This window comes from Phascolarctos cinereus, unplaced genomic scaffold (assembly GCF_003287225.1).
Source record: "Phascolarctos cinereus isolate Bilbo 61053 unplaced genomic scaffold, phaCin_HiC Scaffold_5;HRSCAF=322, whole genome shotgun sequence".
Taxonomy (NCBI): Eukaryota; Metazoa; Chordata; class Mammalia; order Diprotodontia; family Phascolarctidae; genus Phascolarctos; species Phascolarctos cinereus.
This window is the reverse complement of record NW_027555958.1, coordinates 420,455,114-420,476,712: the sequence shown is the minus strand read 5'-3', so window position 1 is coordinate 420,476,712 and position 21,599 is coordinate 420,455,114. Positions and strand designations below refer to the sequence as shown.

The 21,599-nt window shown below is 38.8% G+C and overlaps 1 protein-coding gene across 16 annotated transcripts in view; it reads left to right on the top strand.

Annotated features, from left to right (window-relative positions):
- DCAF6 (DDB1 and CUL4 associated factor 6) overlaps positions 1–21,599 on the top strand; it is a 165,804-nt gene that overhangs the window by 126,991 nt on the left and 17,214 nt on the right. For 7 of the 16 annotated variants that reach the window (XR_013487378.1, XM_020974658.2, XM_020974652.2 and 4 more), the window contains 4 exons: positions 1,484–1,611; positions 6,467–6,553; positions 7,193–7,508; positions 12,979–13,020. Coding sequence is in view for 15 of the 16 variants with exons in the window: in XM_020974658.2 (XP_020830317.1) it covers positions 1,484–1,611; positions 6,467–6,553; positions 7,193–7,508; positions 12,979–13,020 (573 nt within the window). In the remaining variant the exon portion in view is untranslated. The remainder of the gene's footprint in view (positions 1–1,483; positions 1,612–6,466; positions 6,554–7,192; positions 7,509–12,978; positions 13,021–21,599) is intronic. The other 9 variants (XM_078156511.1, XM_020974663.2, XM_020974665.2 and 6 more) reach the window with 4 other exon arrangements.

The following is a 21,599-nucleotide window of genomic DNA, read 5'->3' as shown; positions in this document are numbered from 1 at the left end:
AGATTTGAGAATAACACAATGGATTGATTCCCCAGAGGGAAAAGTCAGAGGTATCTGTTAATGGAGGAAATATGTCCCATATTTTAGTTTACAAGGGCCAGAAATTGAAAGCTGTTGGCCCTCCCCAATTAATAACAGAAGCCTACACATCAGGGAGGGGAGAAATGGTACATCTGCATCACATGATGTACATGGAATATCTTGGCCTCTTTCTTGATTTGTAAATGCCCTAAAATAGGAAGGACACTAAAGGCTACTGTGAAAGTATTATAAAAGTGATGTGTAGGTATGATTTACACCTGAGTATTTTACTTATGTCTCTAATTCACCTTAATATTTGGAGGAGTGTTCTTCATTAATATAGACATAAAACATATTAACTTTTACATTTAAAATCTTTTTACAACAACTTGGAAGAAAATTGAAACGTTTTCTATTAAGATGTATGTACTTTATGGAGCAGCTAGGTGGCGCAGTGGATAGAGCACCAGCCCTGGAGTCAGGAGGACCCAAATTCAAATGTGGCCTCAGAAACCGATACTTACTAGCTGTGTGACCCTGGGCAAGTCACTTAACCCCATTGTCTAGCGCCGCCCCCAAAAGATATATTTACTTTAGTTATCTCTATGATCATTGTGCTGTTTTTGTTCATTCACATTTACTTCCAAATATAAAAAAAACTGTCTCATGCATTATCAAATTATTTTAGGATATTTCGTTTTATTCTCAAACATAATGTAGATCCCTTAATACCAGGTGTACTTTTCTGATCAAAGAACAGCAGAAGAATATTTGTAATAAAATAGTGAATCTTATCCTCTCCTTCCCCAAAAGTATGATGAAGTTATACCTCAGATACTTGGTATAGTCCTGGTTGTCACATCTCAAGAAAAACATAATCACGCTAGAGGAGAGTCCAGAGAAGGGCACTTATACAAGGGTTTCTGTGCCAAGATTGACTCAGAACAGTGAGACTCTTCAGCCTAGAACAGCAAAGACCAATAAGGTGTAATTTTTAAAGTCTGTAACATCAAAGGGATAATGGATAGGTTGAACCATTTGCCAGGGGCAGGAGAAGGGAGAAAAATAATGTAATTATTTTACATCCAAATTCAGTAAAGATACATCTAGGCATTAATGCCAATAAAACACGTTAACTGGTATTTGATTTTTTTTTTAAACAGGTTCCAGGAATGTAGTCATCCAGATTTGACAGGGGGGTTAGTTGCAGAGGGAAGGAATATTATGATAACTTATGTTATTTCCTGTTGCTATGTGGCTTAGATCATAGAATTTAGACTCAAAAGTAAGCTTGGAAAGTTTACCCTTTATAAGCCAAGTTTAACAGTGGAGTCCTTTTCTGCAATTATACTCCACAACTCTGGTTTCTATTGTAGTCCCTTGCATTAAGAATGACTTTGAAAGCACCCCATACTTTATGATCCCATCCCTTTGAGTCACTCATGGTCTCTTCTGGGGGCAGGAGCAGCACCGCCTCAAGTTCTAGAGGAAGTGGGAGCCACAGCAAACCTGAGGAGCAGGACGCATCTCGGGGCCTCTCAAGCCCCTCACAGCCACAGCCACAGCTGCAGTCTCCAGGCGGGGAAGCCAGTAAGAATTGTTTTCTGTTGTCCTAAAAGTTTTCAGCCAAGTCACTGAGTGGGGAACTTAGGCTTCATGTCATTTGGTCATTCCTGAGCCTGAGGGAAAGCAGACCAGCAGCTTCTGGGAGTTCTCCATCTGCCCAGGTCCTCTCTTGTTTATAGCAGAGGGGGAACACTGAAGTAGGGCTAGAAATAAACTAATATGTCATTGGGAAATGCTGAACAACATAAATAAAAATACAACAGACCACAGATAACATTGCTTTATGCTTTTCTAAGTTAATATGCTGCCCTGAATTTGACACCACTGTTGTAGAGCATACTTCAAATACATCGAATTAGCCCCTGTAGCTATTGTTGGCTCTCTAAGGGTGTGATGTAGTGGCAAGAGTGTATGTGACCCCTATAAATTACCCATATTGCAGAGCCCAATTATCTGGAAGCACACCAGCTCTCTCTGTTGTCGTGCTGTCAGGGATCTCTGACAGTCAGAACAGTAATTCCATAGTAAGGACTAGATGTGACAGCCCGTTCCAGACTTCTAGTAACACATTCATTATTACCATAAATTCCAGCAAGAATTGTCTTTGTCAGGGGCACCTAGGTGGTGCAGTGGATAGAGCTCTGGCCTTGGAGTCACAAGTACCTGAGTTCAAATCCGGCCTCAGACATGTAACACTTACTAGCTGTGTGACTCTGGGCAAGTCACTTAACCCTGACTGCCTCACTGAAAAAAGGGGGGAAAAAAAAAAGAATTATCTTTATCACGGATCTATGCCATAGAAGGAACCAGAGCGTCCCTCCTTTTGGTCCCACTATTAGGTAATTATTTTACTACTTCTAGACCCACTTTTCAGTAAATACTTTTTCTGCTTTTTAAAATAGTAATACTTTTGTAACATTGATGGGTCCATGATGTCATCAGTTTCAGGAATACTTCCACTGATCTATATTGGATTCCCCCATCTTACCCTACAATTACTCTCTCCATTTCCTTATAAATACTCCGTCTTGGGTCTATACAACATTCTGGAGCCTTTCTTTTGTTCTTTTAGTAATAAAAGCTTACATTTGTATAACATTTTATCATCTATGGAGCACTTTGTTCACAACAACCCTGTGAGATAGGCAAATAATAATCCATCCCATTTTATAGATACAGTTACCAAGGCTTAGTTATGTTAGATGAATTACTCTGGCTGCTCATCTGTGGTTTCTTATTCTTCCTAAGTGACCAGCCCACATCCTTTTCCAAGCATATGGGTCCTCAAAAACATTTTATTCTGCTGCTGTCACACGAATTGTCATTGGTAACATGCTACAGCCTCCTTATACACCCACCATGCAAATTTCCATTGCCCTTTCAGTTGTTTATAATTTGAATTATTCTGAGATTGTAGAGTTCCATGACTCATAGCCATGAAGAATCCTACCCTCAGTAGAGAGGAGAGAGAGAGAGAGAAGAGACAGAGAAAGAAAATGGTGCAGTAGAAAGTGTGAGGAATATAACATTAGGGGAGACCTGGGTTCAGACAGGAGATCTGACCCTGATTAGCTGTGGACCCTAAACAGGTCATTTTACTTCTGAACCCCCATTCTGTGTGTGTGTGTGTGTGTGTGTGTGTGTGTGTGTATCCGTATCCTTAGTATCCTCTACTCTCTACTCATAGTCCCTTCAAGAAAAGTGCTTAAATCCTAAAATACTAAATAAATAGGAAAACCTTTACTTTTCACTAGAGAATTCCTTTGTTTCAACTTTATAGAGGTTATCTCTTATAACATTTGTGTAGAGCTATGGAAAAAATACTTCCTTCACCACCTTTTGATGTTAGTAATCTGTATATTGTTATTAAACAAAATTACCTCTGTAATTATATTCTCATTTTTTAATAATCCATACATGAGAGACTTTGAAGGCTGAATTTTCTTTACCAAGTTAATAATTTTATTAAAATTAATAAATGCAGCTACATCTGAAATCCTTTGTACCCCATTCAGTTACGTGACAAAAAAAATTAGGGTGTGATCTAGGAAGAATGTCTGTGAAAGCCTGCTGATTGCTTTTCATCAGGGCCCCTTCACATCTTCGTAGACCATTGTCACATCAAGTGGGATAGGGAACAAAAGGAGATTAAACAGAGTTATGACTGTTGCTACCGCATATGCAGTAATGACTTACATGTGTGCATTTCTTTTGGAAAAATGTCCATGATTGTAGCATTCAAGTTAATGGGGAACTAAAACAACCAGAACCTAGTATTTCCCATTGGCTCTTAAGTTACCAGTAATACTCCACCCAACCAGTCATCAAGGATTTGTTAAGTATCTGCTATGTACTGTGCTAGGTTTGGGAAACACAAAGATAAAACTGAAACTGTGTCTTATATTTTATCAAGAGAAACAACACATAGGTTGCTCCTTGAAAACATGGACTGTCTGGCCTTTTCTGTTTGTACCCCCAGTGCTTGGCCATAGTCAGTGCTTAATAAGTGCTTGTTCATTCATTCGCTTCCTTCAGGTACATACAAAACAAATATAATTTAGGGGGAAGGCACCAGCATCCAGGGAAGGAGGGGAATGGAACAGTTGTCCTGTAGGAGGTGGCGTCTGAGTTGAGCTTTGAAGGCAGTTAGGATTGCAAGGGGTAGGGCTCGAGAGGGAGTGTGTCAGTCATGGAGATGGGGGGTGGAATGTTGGGTGTGGGGAGTAAACAGTAAGCCATCCAATGGAGTGTGAAAGGGGCATATGATAAGCCTAGAGAGGTCATTTGGAACCAGGTTATAAAGGGCTCTAAATGCCAAACCAGAATTCTTATTTTATCCTAAAGGTGATGGGGGCCACTGGAGGTTACTGAGCCAGGGAGTAAGGTGGTCAGGCTTATGCTTTAGGAATACAGGCTTGCCAGCTGTGTGGAGGGTAGATTTTGAGGGGAGAGAGACTAAGAAGGAGGCCATTGCAAAAGGCCAGGCAAGAGGTCATGAGACCCTAAAACAGAGTGGTCACTGTATGAGAGGAGAGTAGCAGAGTTTGAAATATGCAATAGGAGTTGGTAATATGTGAGTGGAACCCAGGACAGAGAGTAAATTTGGACAGATAGAGTTAGGAGTCACTTGTATAGGATTGATAATTGAACCCATGGGAGCTTATCAGGTCACCAGCAGAATGTAGAGAGAGAGGAGAAGTGGGCACAGGAGAAAGCCTTGTGTGTCATCCGAAGTGGGGTGGCAGATATGGATCATGAACCAGCAGGAGAGACTGGGCAGGAGCATCACTGATAACTTTGGAAGGAGCCATTTCATTGAGTAGTGAGGTCAGAAAAGTGAGTGAAAGAACAGGAGGATGCCTGAGTGTAAATGGCTTTTTCAAGGTGCTTGGCAGAGAAAGGAAAGGAAAATATGGGATAGTGGGGAAGAAGGAGAATCCGGGATGGGTAGAGGAGACAGTGCTGTTTTTTCAGGTCTCATCTTCAAAGTGCTTTTATAGACGTCTTATGTGAGCTTCTCAATGGCCCTTTGAGAAATTCAAGACTGAGGGGGTGGAAACTGGGGCTTAGAGATGCCCTGTGATTTGCTGAAGGTCACATAGCTTCTAAAGGACAGAATCAGAACTAGAATACATATCGGCTTACTCGACATCCTGTAGAAGGCTACTATGGAAAAAAGCCACTTAAGGTTCTGTTTTTTTCTGGGCCCTTTTCTAGAATCCAAAATGTCCCCAAAGTGTTAATGCCATTTTTATGAGCTTTAATAGCTCCACAGACATACCACCCTGAATACCTCTGATCTCATGTGTTCTCAGAAGCTAAGAAATGTTGGGCCTGCTTAGGATTTGGTTGGGAGACCATCTGGGAATACTGGGTGCTATGAAAATTGGGACTTAGTGGATAAAGCTCTGGGTCTGGAATCAGGAAGACCTGAGTTCAAATCTGGCCTCAAACACTTAATAACTATGTGACCCTGGGAAAGTCACTTAACCTCTGTTTGCCTTAATTTACTGGAGAAGGAAATTGCAAACCACTCCATTATCTTTGCCAAGAAAGCCTCATGGTCAGTATTGGTGTGCTATGGTCCACAAGATCACAAAGAGTCAAACATGACTGAATGACTGAACAACACCAAGAAGTAGCTTTAAATTTTGGAATGGCCTACATTTGAATGAACATTACCCAGAATCCCATTTCTAGCTAATTGGCAGGGTGTATGTGACAATATAAAACTTCACAAGAACATCCAACCAATTCAATATAACACACACAGTAAGTGTCTACAAGATACTACATTAGTTGTTGTGGTTTTTTTTTGATACAGAGACAAAAATGAAGCCAGCCTCAGCCTTACAGAGCTTATATTTTATAGAGGAATTGGAGGTGAAGGAGAGGGAGAGGGAATACAACTGTACTCAGAACATACTAGGATAAATAAATAGAAGGCAACTTGAAGGAAGAAACAGTAACCATTCCCTAGGGTGGGAGACTTCATTGAAGCTGCTCGTGAGCATTTGAGAATCACCAGAGACAACTGGCTGGTGAACAAATGTCCATCTAAGAACCAAAAAGGCTAGTTCTTCCCCATCCCTCACCCCCCACGCCCCCAGATAAACAATTGAAATAAAGCCACCTGGTCACTGAACCAGTATTAGGTAAAGTTTAGGGTCTTAATATAATTGTACACGTCCTAAAGGGAATAAAATGTTACTTAAAACCCGTTGATTTAAGCATAAAGAAAAAGAAAAGAAAAACAAAATTGGGATAGGAATTTATGGAGAATAAACCTTCAGAAAGGCAAGATTCAGAGGTTTGATAAGTTGGTGCCTGCTTTTATAAACTACTTAGAAATTAATGGTGAAATATGTTTCCATTCCAGCAGCTCCTGAAGAGTCATCAGAGGAGACCACAAAGACTCAGGAGTGCAGATACTCAGAAGAAACAGTTCAGAATCCCACAGATACAGGTGGGCTACTTTGGTCTTTTTAGACAATTGCCCCGCGATGGGCAATGAAAACTATAAGTAGTACAAGTATTTTTGAAACCAGAAATGCTTTTCAAGAATGCTTCAGGATAGATAGATTAACCGCTTTTCTTCTCTTCAAAAAGGAAGACTCACAGTGATGGAAAATGTATTCATTTTCAGATAATCATAATAGATAAATAATTAAATGATGTGTACCCTTTGAGCCATTGATGTCACTAATTGGCATATTCCCATAAAGGTTAAAAGATAAGAGGGAATGGCTCTCTCTCTCTCTCTCTCTCTCTCTCTCTCTCTCTCTCTCTCTCTCTCTCTCTCTCTCTCTCTCTCTCTCTCTGTCTCTCTCTCTCTCTCTCTCTCTATCTATATATATATGTGTATATATATATATGTATATATATATATGTGTGTATATATATATATATATATATATATATATATATATATATATACACACACACACACACAAAAGTATTTATAGTAGCACTTTCTGGAAACAGAGTGAATGTCCATTGAAAATGTATACTTTCCATCATCATGCCAACTTTGGAAACAAGTTACATGATTAATGATAGCTAAAACTAATTGACTAATCACACATCATTTTCTGATCACAATCAGATACAGTCTCTGAGCCTCTGGGATGCCACTCAGAAGAAAAGAATGACGCCAACCTTGACAACTCTTGCAAAGTTCCAGAAGAATCTTCTCCAGAGGAAAAATGTCAGGAGCAGGACCCTTCAGACCAGACCAGCCTGGAGGGAACTGCCCATGCAGAGGGCACACATGATGAGCCTCAAGCCCAGACCGAACCCACAGGGCCACTTATTCATGAAGAAACATTGACTCGAGGCTCCACTTTCCAAGAAACTGATGACAGTGACGATGAACCGGTCCTAATCCCAGGTGCAAGATATCGAACAGGACCAGGGCATAGGTCAGTAAGCACTTCAGTTTTGTCTATAATGCGTATCACTCATAGGCCATTATTTGAAACTAGATAGATCTTCTAAGATTGTTGCAGAAGAGAAGCCTAAACTTTTGGACACTTGACTTGCTTTCCCCAAGAGGGTACAGATTGCCTGATTAACATATATGTTCATATTCTTTTTAAAACTAAAAATGATTTACATACCATATTCTTTGGGGAAACATCTTTAAGAGGTGAGTAGAATTTTGTCATTGATGCAAAACTCTAGCCATGAGCCTGGGTCTAAATTTAGAGAGGCAGGAAGCTGAAGGTAGACTGTGGCAGAGGGTTGGATTTAGAACACCAGGTTTATATTTAGCTCACAAGTTACACATGGAATAGCCAGCTTTGTAGAAAACATCTGTCACCCCATTTATACCACTTCTCTAGTGACTATTAATTGAGAAGGCTTGGGTGTATTTTTCTGTATGAGTAGCAGTATTTTTATCTCTAGTTCCTGCTGAACCCAGTGGCTCAATTTAGAAGCAGGGGAAACAGTGCTCATTAACTGAAACCTTGTAAAGAAGGAATGAAATTACTGCAGTCCCTTTTCACAGCTTCTCACCTGCTAATTTAGTGGGATCAAAAGGTTAAGTTTCTGGAAGAACTTGTTTTGTTATTCTGTATTTGATAGACCATTTGAATTTGTCATTATCTTGTTCATCTAGAAAAAAGTTTCTGCAGATAACACCATCCAAGCCAACGTTTCTCTCCCCTTTCTTTCTCACAGAACCAGTTTTATCTTTCAGGTTGTAGTTTAGCAGCAGTGAAATTTCATTTCATCATTTCAAATGTCTAGGAGGAGCCTCTTGTTGAGCAAAATATTTAGACTTTTAACTCAACATGTAATGAAAAAAGTGAGCTGTCATTGAGCTCTTAATCCATTTCACCTTACTACTTAGCAGACCTCTCGAGGCTCCGGAATGGAAGAGCCATGGAAACAAGTTAGGGCAGAGGCACCAAGTTCCAAATGACGTCATACAGTATTTACCTTGGAGGCTCCTGAGAGGAAAAGAATTCTGGCCTCCCTTTAGTCTTGGTCGGATAAGGTCTGGCTGGAGAGAGCATCAAGTTTTTTCATACAAAGCAAGTTCTCTTTCCCCATGGTCAGGCCTGGGCAGATTACTCATCGTCTTGTCTTCTTATTCCCTCTCACTGGCTCTTAGCACCCGCATTGCCCCTCTTATAGAGAAACAGCAGTTACCTTCTCTTTTCATATGTAGGCCTTCCTTAGAACCTATTTGCCATTCAGAGGAGGTTCTAAGGTACAAGGACTAAAACTAAAATTCATTTTTTAAAGAAAAATTGATGGTTGCTAAAGACCAAGTTAGAGAAACAGATTCTATAATATGGTTAATTTAAGTAAAATAGAAAATCAGGCAGTCAGAGAGGTCATCTAATAATAGGATCAGATCTTTAGAACTTAGCATGGAAATGGATCTGAAGGACCATTGTGTCCAGCCCTCTCATTTTACAGGTGAGGAAACAGGCCCAAGAGGCTAAGTGACTTACCTTAGGTTGCACAGAAACCAGGTCTTTGGGTTCCTAGCCCACCATTCTTTTGATCACACTTAACTGCTTCCGTATATATCACATAGTTTTCATTATGGCAGAAACAGAATTTAAATATGGCATTTATAGTAGAATGTGGCATATGTCTACTAAGATTTTGGTTTTTTTAATAAGTGTCTTCCTGACAGGTAAAAGTCATAGAATCGTGGAACTTTAAAGCTAGAAGGGACCATGGGCACCATGTAATCCAGCACCCTTATTTTGAAGAAACAGTCCCAGAGAGATTGGGCTTTTCCATGTTTACGAAGCAAGTGTGTATATGTATGTGTACACACAAGTATATATACACACATACACTCATATATATATATGTATACATACTTGTGTGTAAATGTTTGTATGTATGTATATGTTAAAAAAGACAAAGCCAAGGACTGAAATATCTAGATCTTGTGACTCTCAAACCCCTGCTTGCAAAAAATCACATTTTAATATCTTGCTAGTATTTCTAACACTTAGGCTAAGTCAGGTTTTCTCATTTTTGTAGATGGCAATGTTTAGGCACTAAGAAGTTACATGATTTGCTCAGCACTGTGTAGCCAATAAATACTGATCTCTTAAGTTTGGAGTCTGACATCTAAAAGTAGTCTGGCGAGGCTGCCATGGTAGTCAGACCTGGGTGCTGCCCCTTCCCAACAGGTCCCCTGAGCTTTAAGCTGCGAGCTAGATGCCAGGTGTGTGTGGAGAACTTTTACCCTCTCTCACTGCTGAGAGAAATGATTATTTCTCTCATGTTAATAACCAGTTATTGAATTGGAACTAAGATTTTTCCCTTTTCCACTTCCTCATTCAGAAATCTCCCTGTTAGTTGTTCAGGCAGCCTTTGAAGTGCTGGGCTGATAATGAGAGGGAAAACTCAGAGCTATTCAAAAGGTAAAGAAATTTTAGTTTAGGTGAATTGATGGATTCTGGCCCATTGTGTTACTTAGATAGGTCTGGGCAAAAGTGAATTACCCATTTTTCTGGATTACCGTAAGCAGTGTTAGGAGTATAGATGAGTCTCTTTGACCAAAACTGAGTGATCAGAGTCAAGTTCCCCCAGACCCTTATTAGAATAAGCCCACCTCTCATTACAATATTCATTATGATTATTTGTTGGCCAGTCAGAATTGATTGCCACCCTCAGGAACACCCATTCTTCCAAGGGCATATAAGCATTGAGTGGATTCCGTAAGGGGTCTTTGGCATTTGAGGGTGTCACTGACCTCTTTTATTAATTATTGCTAGCATGATTAATAAAATGATTGATTACCCAGAAACTGTGTCTCTCAAACTTTTTATATGTCACACTGCCATACCAGTGAAATCTACTCCAAAAAAAAAAACCAAAAAGAAGAGGAATAATTTAGATTACATGTGAGTATAGAGCAGCTCCGGGAAATTCTCTTCTTCCATTTATCATTCTTGTTCAAGGCTTCCCTTGGGGGTTCAGGACTAATCTAAGGAAAACTCAATGTATGTAGCACCTCTAGTCCAGGGTACCTAGACCTCTCTCCAGAAAGGCGCATCAATATTGGACAGCCCATTATTACTATGATTTTCTAGACTGGGGACAATTTTGGATTATTCCATGCTTGAGCAGACTCACCTTCTCGTTTCTCAATTCATGCACAAGTGCTAAGATAGATTCAAGGCTGACCCAGAATTTATCCAGTCCCTGAAGGTGGGGAATTGTCTTTCTGATTGATCTTTGGTGTCAGGTCACCCTCTCAGTTTAAGGCTCCAAAACTATATTGCTTACATGAAAGAATGGTAGATAATAAATAGGAAGAACAGCGAAACTCCCAAGAAACTTACAAATTAATGGAAGAATACAGGACAAACAAATGTAAAATACATTTTAAACATATACAACATAAACTTAAAAGACATAAAAAACTAGTCATAGCCATACACATACTGAAGTGATGGAGTGATTGATACAACCATTAGACGCTGCTTCTTTCATAATAAAATTAAGTTTTCCTCTGAGTTACACAATTCATTACTATCAACTGAGCCAAAATTTATAAAAGCAGACTTGGATTCAGACATTAGACAAGCAGTTTCTTTTTAAGACTAAATGTAAGCCTTAGCTTCTAAATTATGTTAAAACCTGTTCAACTAGAATATTTCATAAGGTCCATAATATTGTCCTAATGGGTGTTTCTTTCAGTGATGCAACTTGTAAACCTTCCATTAGGGGCAAAAAAAAAATGCTAATGTTATAGTGAAATACCCTCCTGATAATTTCCATCAGAAGCAGTTTTTGTAGTTCTCCCCTTTCCAAAAACCACTTGTAAATATGAATTATCTACATATTCATGCACTTTCTAATATGTGTATCTTCCAGCTATAAGTCTTTGTTCCAGAGAAACCCAGTGAGTCAGCTTCCTTTCAAAATTAGTAGGAACAGGTGTCTTAAATTCTGCCCTGAAGAGAGAAAAAACCTTCCCAAGTTTGTATTCAGTTTGAGAATCTTCAGGGGTTTCTATTTCCAAGGAGAGAAGATTCCAAAGCTATTCTTTGAGAAGCTCCCACTCCCATAATTTAATTTGGCAGACTTCAAGACACCCTCTCCAAGTTATAACTTTCCAGATTTGGATGAAAAATCACAGTAAAAGGACATGAGTCTTACAGCTTCCTCCCAGCACCCTGCAAGAGAAAGAATCCAGAGACTGATTTGGAATTCAGAATGCTTTAGGTCCATAAGGAATAAGATGTATGCTTTGATAAGCATGAACAATTACCCACTGCTACATATTTCTGTTCTGTACGCTTCTATTTCTAAGTGACTATAGAAATATCCCAGCTTTTTTGAGGCCTCTTCACATTACTTAGAACAAAGCCATTTTTTCACAAAATTTTGCACCAGTTTTGTACGTGTGCCATCAAGGCTAGGACAGCGCCTTAAAGTGTAAAGTAAGATTCAAATTTTCATTCTTTTAAATGCGTTGGGAAAATACGACTTAGATTTTTTTTTTTTTGCTGAGATCAAGCATGAGAAGAAAATGTTTTAGAAAAAAGGCTTTAACAACTAACATAGAGACTTTAAGTGGAATGCTCCCATTAACTCTAAAAATATGTCCCTGGAACTCTCTACAGTAAATTAAATAAATCTTAGAGAATAACTAGGTTATGCACTTAGTGAAATACCTCACTCACTTGTTGGCAATCCAAATATTAAAATGTTGATTCAGCAGTTGGTCTCTCTTAAGTCTGTCTGTGAAAGGGACCTCATAAGTGGAAAATAAAAAAGGAATAAGTAAACAGTATCAGAAAGAGAACCATAAACCATTACAAAAAGATACAGTATCTTTAAGGTTTTTTATAGTGATTGATTGTCATGTGGTTTAACAGCTAAAAAGGCAGCAAACAGATTCTGAGCTAGATATTGACGGGGGGCTACATAGAATTGTACACAACAAAAACCAGATGTGGAGCATGTTTTCAGAAATATGAATACACACTCAAATCCACTGCAAACATGTCTGTCTCTAATGAATGAAGTCCTTGAATTCTTATGTACCCAATTAGCTGAGATCGGCATTTTTTGTGAAGATTAGTGACTCAGTACATTTCCTTACAGTTTGTAATGGGGTCACACATTGTTATTGTGACTGTGCTATTTAAAGGAATAGAAGGACCAAGCCCAATCATTTTTCCTCCATGCCAACTTCAGTTATTCTCGATGTCTTAGTTTCCTCATACACTTTTAAGTACCATCTTCCTTATTTACTATTCCAAATGATAGGGGAAAGCTTCAGTCTTTTTAGAATGAGGTAATTGATCATGCAAATGGAGGACTTATACTCATTTAAAGATTTGACCCTTTGAGGAGTTTGTGAATGACTTTAGTCATTTCATTTTGTATTCCTTTCACTAGATTTAATGTCAGAGGAACAGCAATAGGTGATAGAATAATGAGGTAATTCAATATCTTCTTTCCTTCCTTTCTTCCTTCCTTTTTTCCCTCTTTCCCTCCTTCCTTCCTTTTTTCCTCTTTCCCTCCTTCCTTACTTCCTTAATGATGAATCTGCTAGGTCCTCATTTTCCATGCTAACCATTTTTCCTATTAACAGTTAATACTTTGTTTAAACTGACTGAACTTTAAATGCTGCACCTTAAAAAACAGGCTGCTTTTACCATCTGTATTTAGCTGCATGAACTGCATGGGAATAGAATGAAAAATATGATTTTGTGCAGATAGAACCAATGTTAACTTCTCTGGTATGTTGAATGAAAGAGAAACTTTGAAATAAATGTTCTTGAAAAACAGCATACTTATTCTTAAAATTTTTATTTGGAAAAAAGCTATTTGTTTCCTTTAAATTTGAAACTAGATTTTGAGTAACGATAAGTAACATGTATTAGAATTCATCATTCAAACATATATAATTTGCTTTATCAGTGACAAAAACAAAATTATTCTGTATAGAGGGGTGTGTGTGTGTGTGTGTGTGTGTGTGTGTGTGTGTGTATGTCTTTTTTAAAGAGTTGTTTCTTTGGTTTTGTTTTTTGTTGTTGGATTTTTTAGTGAGGCAGTGGAGGTTAAGTGACCTGACCAGAGTCACACAGCTAGTGAGTGTTGTGTCTGAAGCTGCATTTGAACTCGGGTCCTCCTGACTCCAGGACCAGTGCTCTATCCACTATGCCACCTAGCTGCCCCTAAAGCGTTGTTTCTAGTGGTAAAAATGACTAATTACTTTAGGATATCATAATGTCAAGTCTTGAATTTTCTTCCTTCACACTTCCCTCTTCTTTAAGTCTGTCAAACAACTATTTAATGTTGTCGTTGTTTAGGTTTGTTTACTTTTTTATACAGTACTTTTCAATGAACTTCCATCACTATTAGTCATCTTCCAAAAACTTAGTTTGGGTATAAAATCTACCTTATCAGAACAGAGGCAGAAGTCAGGTGGGTTATAAAATGAAAGTGAGGCCAAAGGGAAGGGAAGGAATAACAGTATAAGCCACAAGCTGGAGTTTTCCAAATAAAAAGCTGTGTTCTATTGCATATCTGTTTATGCTGATTTTAGGGTTGTTAGTACCTTAAGGGAGATTTACAGTCTTATCTTGGTCTTTACTGATTTCCCATCGATGGCTTGTTGTGGCTTTGTGATTACCAGCAATGAGGCAGACTGTGTCAGCCCTGGTCTTGTTAGTCTTCTCCCTTCTGCTCTATGGACTAAGTGGTGATTCCTGGATTCTCAGAAGAGAGTCCAACTAAAAGAGCTGTGATGTTTTCAAATAAGTTTAGGAAAAATAAAACAGACATGTAGAGATGGTTATGAACCAGTAACCAGTTTCAGGTAGTTAGTGCTTACAGATAGCTACCATCTTCTTTCAAAAGAGACTACAATTGTCAGACAAGGTGCAACTTACCTGTAGTCCCTGCTATTGGGGGAGGCTGAGGCTGGTGGATCCCTTGAGTTTGAGAGTTCTGAGCGGCAGTAGGGCAGTCTGACACGAACATGGTGAGCTTCTGGGAGCTGAAGACCACCAAACTGCCAAAGAAGGGGCCCACTGAAAAATGGAGGAACGTAAAGCTTCTCTGCTGATCAGACCTGTCTGTGGCTTCCAGCCTGAGCACAAGAGGGAGACTCGATCTCGAAGAGAGAGAAACACTACAATTACTCCCCAAAATAGTTAATTCTTAATTGTCCTCATGTGGATTATCCATGATGCGTTTCTGATTGAGGGCAGTTTCTCCCCTTCTATCTGTAGCATACTTCTGGTTAGCTTTCCCTACCATCGGTTGGTATGTGTTCAGAAAGTACAAATTCATGTTAATATTCATTAAGTAAAACATAATTAGGTAAATCTCCTGTTACCAAAAATAACAATATGTTCCAAAACTGAAATTCTTATTTTCTATTTTGGATCATCTTTGCCTCTGTTTCCCTCTGTTAGTACTGATACCAGATATCTAGCTTCAAGATGAAGAATAGAATAAGATTTAAAGCTGGAAGGGACCCTCAAAGTTAGCCCAGCCCCCTCATTTTATACTTGAGGAAACTGAGGCCCATAGGGTTTGAGTGACTTGCCCAGTGTCTCAGATGATTTGAACAGAGGTCCCTTGTCTCCAAATCTAATACTCTTTCCACTTGACCATATTGTTCCCTTTGTCTCTCATGAATGAAGGTAGTCCTGAAAATATTCCCATTTGACATCACAATTAATCCTTCCAATAACAATAAAGTGATCTCTCACAAATACTTACCCTCCCAGAATTGGAGGACATAGAAATATTTACTCCTGCTATTTGTCCATTTCCCATTTTCTTAAGCATTCTTTTGCTTTCATTAACACTTTTCTCCAAATGCTAAAGTTCCCTCTGGTAAAGTACTAATCCTTATTATCAGTAGGAAGTATAAAAGCTAATGTGCAGAGTCATTTGTTTATTCATCATGATTTTACTTTGAGATTATTTCTTACATTTAAGAAGTGAAAGAGAATATTAGAAATGAGTTGAAGGCTAGTCTGAATTAGCAAAAGGTATGTCATAGAATATTGGTTAATGAATGGAATTTTATTACTCTCAATTAGGATACAGTAAATCAAATGAGGCCAAGAGGTCCTAAAAGGGACCTGGTTTTTAAAAATATGTTTCTTTTTATTTTGTTAAATTTTTCTCAATTACATTTAAAACATTTTTAACATTCATTTTTAAAAATTTTGGGTTCTAAATTCTCTCCCTTCCTCCTGCCTCTCTTTTTCCGCTTGAGAAGGCAAGTAATATGATATTGATTATACATGTAAAGACATGCACAACATTTCCACATTCATCATGTTGCATTCATTCGTCATGAATGAGAAAGAATGATTTTTAATTAGAATATATATTGAAAACTTTCCTCTCTGGCCCTTTGCCCCCTGAGAGGTACATAGGTAACAACAACAAGGATCTCAGTAGGATGGAATCCTCGTTAAGGAGGAGATATATATTGCTGAATGATTGTGGCTGGATAAGGGCCAAAAGTGGTCATGGGGAATGAGGAACTTTGATTCCTTCCTTTCTTCCTTCCCTCATTATCAAAATCCTCCCATTTCTTCAAAGTTCAGATCCCATCTCTTCCGTGAACTCTGCCCTGATGACCCAAGCCAGAAATGATCTTCCTGTACTCCAGCCTCTCCAGCCCCATGTTTCAGAGTCAGTTTCTAGAAAGAGTGCTGGACGTAGGGGCAGGAGACTCCTCAGCTCACAAACCTCTCTCACATCCACTGTTCTGTGAGCCTAAGCAAGTGACTCAACTCCTTTAGGCTTAGCTTTTTCCTCTTTCGTAAAATGGAGATAGCAGTGCCTCTGATGCCTGCCTCATAAAATTACCATGAGGATCCAGTGAGGTAATGCATATCTGTTATTAAGGTCATAGACAGGTCTCATCTCCCCCAGTTAAATTGTAAGATACTGGGAACCACATCCCACACTTCCTTGTGGGATGTAGCACATTTCATACACATTAAGTGCTTGCTCAGTATTTGTCGGCTGAGTGTGTGTGTGTGTGTGTGTGTGTGTGTTGGAAATAAGGAAATATGAGTGAGTCAGAATTCAAAGTAATAGATGGTCTTCCTCATTTTGTTTCCTTTTGCTTTCTTGGCTTTACCCCCCTCTGAGGTTACATAAAGGCCTTAAGAGATAATTATTTAAGATCACATGACTTTAAATTTAAATCCCTTTAAATGACTTGAATTCAAGTCCTCTGATTCTTAATGCAGTGATCATTTCATTGTGAAGCCAGAGGTGGATAAAGTAAGGCTGAGCTTACTATAGAAGTTGGGTTGTAGAGGGTAGCAGCATCTTGTGCAGCCAGTACTGGCCACCTTTGGCACTGATTTCCCTCAGGTGATTTTGGACTGATCAGAGCGTCGGTTAGTTGATGGAGCATGTCCATGTGGCAGGGAAAGGAATGGGAATCTGAAGGTCACCCTGAAGATGGGGGATAGAGCTCGATGACCATTGGACCCTGGGGCTAATAGAGTTCAATCAGATAACCTGATAACCTCTAATGTGCCTTCCAGCTTTCAGTCAATGATACTGTATCTCTTCCTTTCATATTCCATCTAGTACCCACAGAAAGCCATCTTCCTCTTAAGGCACCGTGTCTCTGGGAACCCTCTCCAAGACTCATACTTTATATTGCTTCTCTCGTGTATCCTGACTCTTAGGGCCAGTTCTTTGTCGCCGTCATTTTTGTACCTCTAAGACACTCCCCATTCTCCTAATAAGTTCCTTACTCCACCCCAACCCTTTTCTGTTTTTGGTTTTTTTCCCCCTAAACATTCACATTCAGGGTTAAGTGATTTGCCACAGGATCACACAGCTATTAAGTGTCAAGTGTCTGAGGTCAGATTTGACCTCAGACTCCAGGACCCATGCGCTATCCATTGCACCACCTAGCAGCCCCCAACCATACCCTTTTCACCCACTAAGAATATTCTGGTCTGTTGAATCCATGACCTTTCACATATATACTTCAATCATACATGTAGTGATACTTTAAACTCTCTCTCCCGACTTAAATTGCCTCCCTGATATGTGAAATCCTAGTTACAGCTCTGCCCTGTGGGACCCAAGGTTTACTTTTCTTCTTCTTGGCTTTGGGAAAATCAGTCGCTAGATTGCAGATTTGCATTGAGGCTATGAGAAATGCCCATTTCTATTGGGAAAGTACTACCAAGCTCTGCTGACCTCATTTTTACTCTGTGTGGTTGTTTTTTGTTTTTTTTTTCCTGAAGTACTTAGCAGTTTGTTCTCCAAAGAGTTTAAAAACATTCTTTCCAAGAGAATGTCTATACTACTAACTTGCTTAACTCAACATTTTTCTTAGATGACACAAAGGTAAACATCAGTCCAGGCTTTCTTGGTCATCATGTAAGTTCTGAATTTAGTGGCTCCAAATTGATGAGGTGCTCCAGAATAGAAAATTTCAGCCAATAAGTATATAAAACATATGAGGGAAATAAAGCTGTAGTCAGAGCTAGAACAGAGCATCATCCCAGATATGACTCATTTTTTTTATTTTCCTGGATTGCTACACCACTGACACTTCCTTTTCCTTCTGCTGTTCCAGGGCAACATTGCTATACTATCAAGAGCCTTCCTGCCCATATTCTGTGTTTAATGTTTAACCTATGACCAGTTTAATCCCATTTTATAACCCCCAGATAATGCCACGTGATACTGAGCAGCAATGGTAGAACTTCTCTACTGCTGACATAGAGAACGAATATCTGTTCCTAAAGCACTACATCTGGAGTCAGGAAGACTTGAGTTCAAATCCAGCCTCAGGCACTAGCTGTGTGACCATGTGCAAGTCTCTTGACTTCTGTTTGCCTCAGTTTCCTCAACTTTAAAAATGAGGATAATAATAGTACCCACCTCCCAAGGTTCTTGTGAAGATTAAATGAGATAATAATTGTAAACAACACTTAGCACAGTGCCTGATGCATAGTAGACACTATGGAAAAGCTTCTTCCTTTCCCTCTTCCTTATATAAGCTTTACAAGAATTCACTCTCCTGTCAGTAGATTTTGTAATTGAGAACGTATTAGATTTATTCATTTTGTTTTCCAAGGAAATAACTAATCATAGAATTATAGAGATAGAAGGGAACCTCCACATTACTCTAACTCTAGGTAGAAGGAAGGGTTATTTTGTGGAATTCGGGATAGAGTGTAAATTCTTTTTTCAGATCTTGCCAGAATTCTACCCATCTCTGAAATAAGAAGAATGATGTTTTGCATTTGAATAATACTTTTTTCAAAATGTCTTCTTATTAGATTAATAGGAAAAAAATTCTACAACTTTCCCTGATACCTTATTTCAGTTTTTTACAATCTTGTAGTAACGGAATTATTTCTACTGGGTTTTTTTAATACCTGCTATGATTTTAGTCTATATTTTCTTGTTCTTTCTTCAGTAGAGGCAACCAGGTGGCATAACAGAGAATGTTGGTCTTGGAGTCAGGAAGACCTGAGTTCAAACACACCACCGCAGCCCACACTTGCTGTGTGGCCTTGGGCAAATTCCTTATCTGTAAAATAGGGATAATAGTAGCACCTGCCTCCCAGGGATGTTGGGAGGATTGATTGAGACAACACATACAAAAAAAGCTTCTATAAAGTGCTGAGTGCCATCATCATTATCATCAGTGTTATTATTATAAATGGTTAACTAACAACTCACTACCCTTTGTATATCCTGGCATATTTTAACTATGAGCTAAAGCAAGACTTCTCAGGTTAAGTCCCTTAGCTTTTCATCTGAGACCTCCTTTGTCAGCCTGTAAATCATTTCCATTGCTCTTAGATTGTGTAGCCATAACTGTATGTAGCATTCTAGGAAAAGCCTTGCCAGTGCTGTAAAACAAGAGGAGAGGCTGTGCTTTCTCATCTTCCATTTAATTAATTTCTGGTTACAGTTGGGAATGTCTCTCCGGAATTTGCCTAAGTGTTCCCATTTCGTGTCTTGAAATAAGAGTGATATGGTTTTCTTGATTTGTTTTGGGCTCAGTTCCTGAGGTTTGATGCTAATTGTTTAATGAATTAGTGATGAAATTAAAAATAGAACGCATGTTATTGAAGGGACATGGGGCATAGCCATAATTTTGAAAGAGCCTGGTTGGTGATAAGGATTGTGTGTGGCAGAGGAAGAAAGCAAAAAAAGATTAGGAATTTCAGGTTTTAGGCTCTCAGCTACAATAGCCACAAACATTTATTAAGCATTTACTGTTGACTTCACCCAGGGGAAGATGTAGAACATTTTGGGCCCTTCACAGTCATCTTGTTCCTTTTTTTTTAACCTCTATTGATTGCTTCCATCTCTAAGATGAATTTGAATGATAGATGAAATATTGGGGGTAGGACTAGAGAATTGCATTCTTTGAGATTCCTGAAAGAAAAATCTAAATTACTACCATTATTATTTAAATAATAACAAAAAGAATTATCATTTACATAGCTCTTAAAGATTTGCAAAGCATTTTACATGTATTATCTCATTTTATTCTCAAAACAACCCTGAGAGGTATGTGCTATTATGCCCATTTTACAGGTGAGGAAGCTGAAGCAAATAGAGGCTAAATAACTTACTTACATGTCTGGTCAACATCAAAACTGAAATCGAAACCCAGCTGCCCTTGGACTCCCAATGTAGTACCGTATTGGAGTTAGATGACCCGAGTCGCAATCCTGTGTTCTTCTGCTTACAAGATATGTAACTGAATCAGTTGACTTTTCTGAGTCTCAGTTTTTTCATCTACAAAATGGGGAAAACTATGCCTTTGCTACTTAACTATAGAGTAAACAGTATGTAGAATTCATACAGTATGTAAAATTCATGTAATACCCCAGGTACCTGGGATAAGTTCAGTTGGTGAGATTAAGACAGATATCAGACAGATCATGCGTGTTGAAGAGGTTGAGTGAATGTGAGAGCAAGTTATTTAATAAAAAGGGGAAGGGGTTAGAGTGGTGAGTGTTCTGAAGACCTCGTGAAATGCCACATATTAAGCATTCTGTAAGCATGTTGTTTAGATCTTAATACCATAATAGTATGGCACAAATGTCACCGTTTTCCAAAAAGGGAAGAGAATGGCGTCTGCAAACTATTGGGCAGTAAGCTTTGTTCAGGTTCCTAACAAAATTCTAGACTGCATCAATTAATGAAGAGATAGTAAACATCTAGAAAAGAACATATACATTACACAGGGGGCCTACATCAAGAATAGGACGTGTCAGACTAATTTAATTTCCTGTTTTTTCCTCACAAAGCTTTACTAGACTGTTAGGTCAGGAGAATGCTGTTGAATAATATTTACCTGTGTTTTAGCAAAACTTGATAAAGTCCCTAGGTGATGGTATAGTTTGGTGAATTTGGAACTGGTGTAATGGACCTAAAGAGTGGCCCTTTAAGGGTTCAGGGTCAGCTTGGGAGGTGATTTCTACTGGTGTACACCGGGGACCTGTGTTTGTTCCCATGATCATAAGAGTCAGGATGGTATACAAGTAAAGCAGCATGGGGCATGAGACTTGAAGTCAGGAAGACCTGGGTTCAAATCCAGCCTCAGATACTTAATAGCTTTATCACCATGGACAAGTCACCCTCTCCATGCCTCAATTTCACCATCTTCCAAAGTTGTTTCTAGTTCTCTTATCAGTGTGTTAGGTACAGACACAGATAACATACTTAGCATACTTGCAGATAACACAAAGCTGGGAGGGATAGCTAACACAGTGGATGACAGATTCAGGATCTACCAAAATCTTCAGACTAAACTCTTAAGGCAGATTTAATCATATAAGTTTTTCAGGGATAAATACCAAGTCTTAAACTTATTGAAAAAATTCCACTGCCAAGAGTTAGCAAATAATAGGTACCTCAGTCCTGTAGTACAAATGGTGCTGCTTTGGCCACATTTATAACACACACTTTGTTTAGCTGAACGTACATCCATACATATCATACGTGTGTTACCATTGATTTTTCATACTTTTTTAACAAAA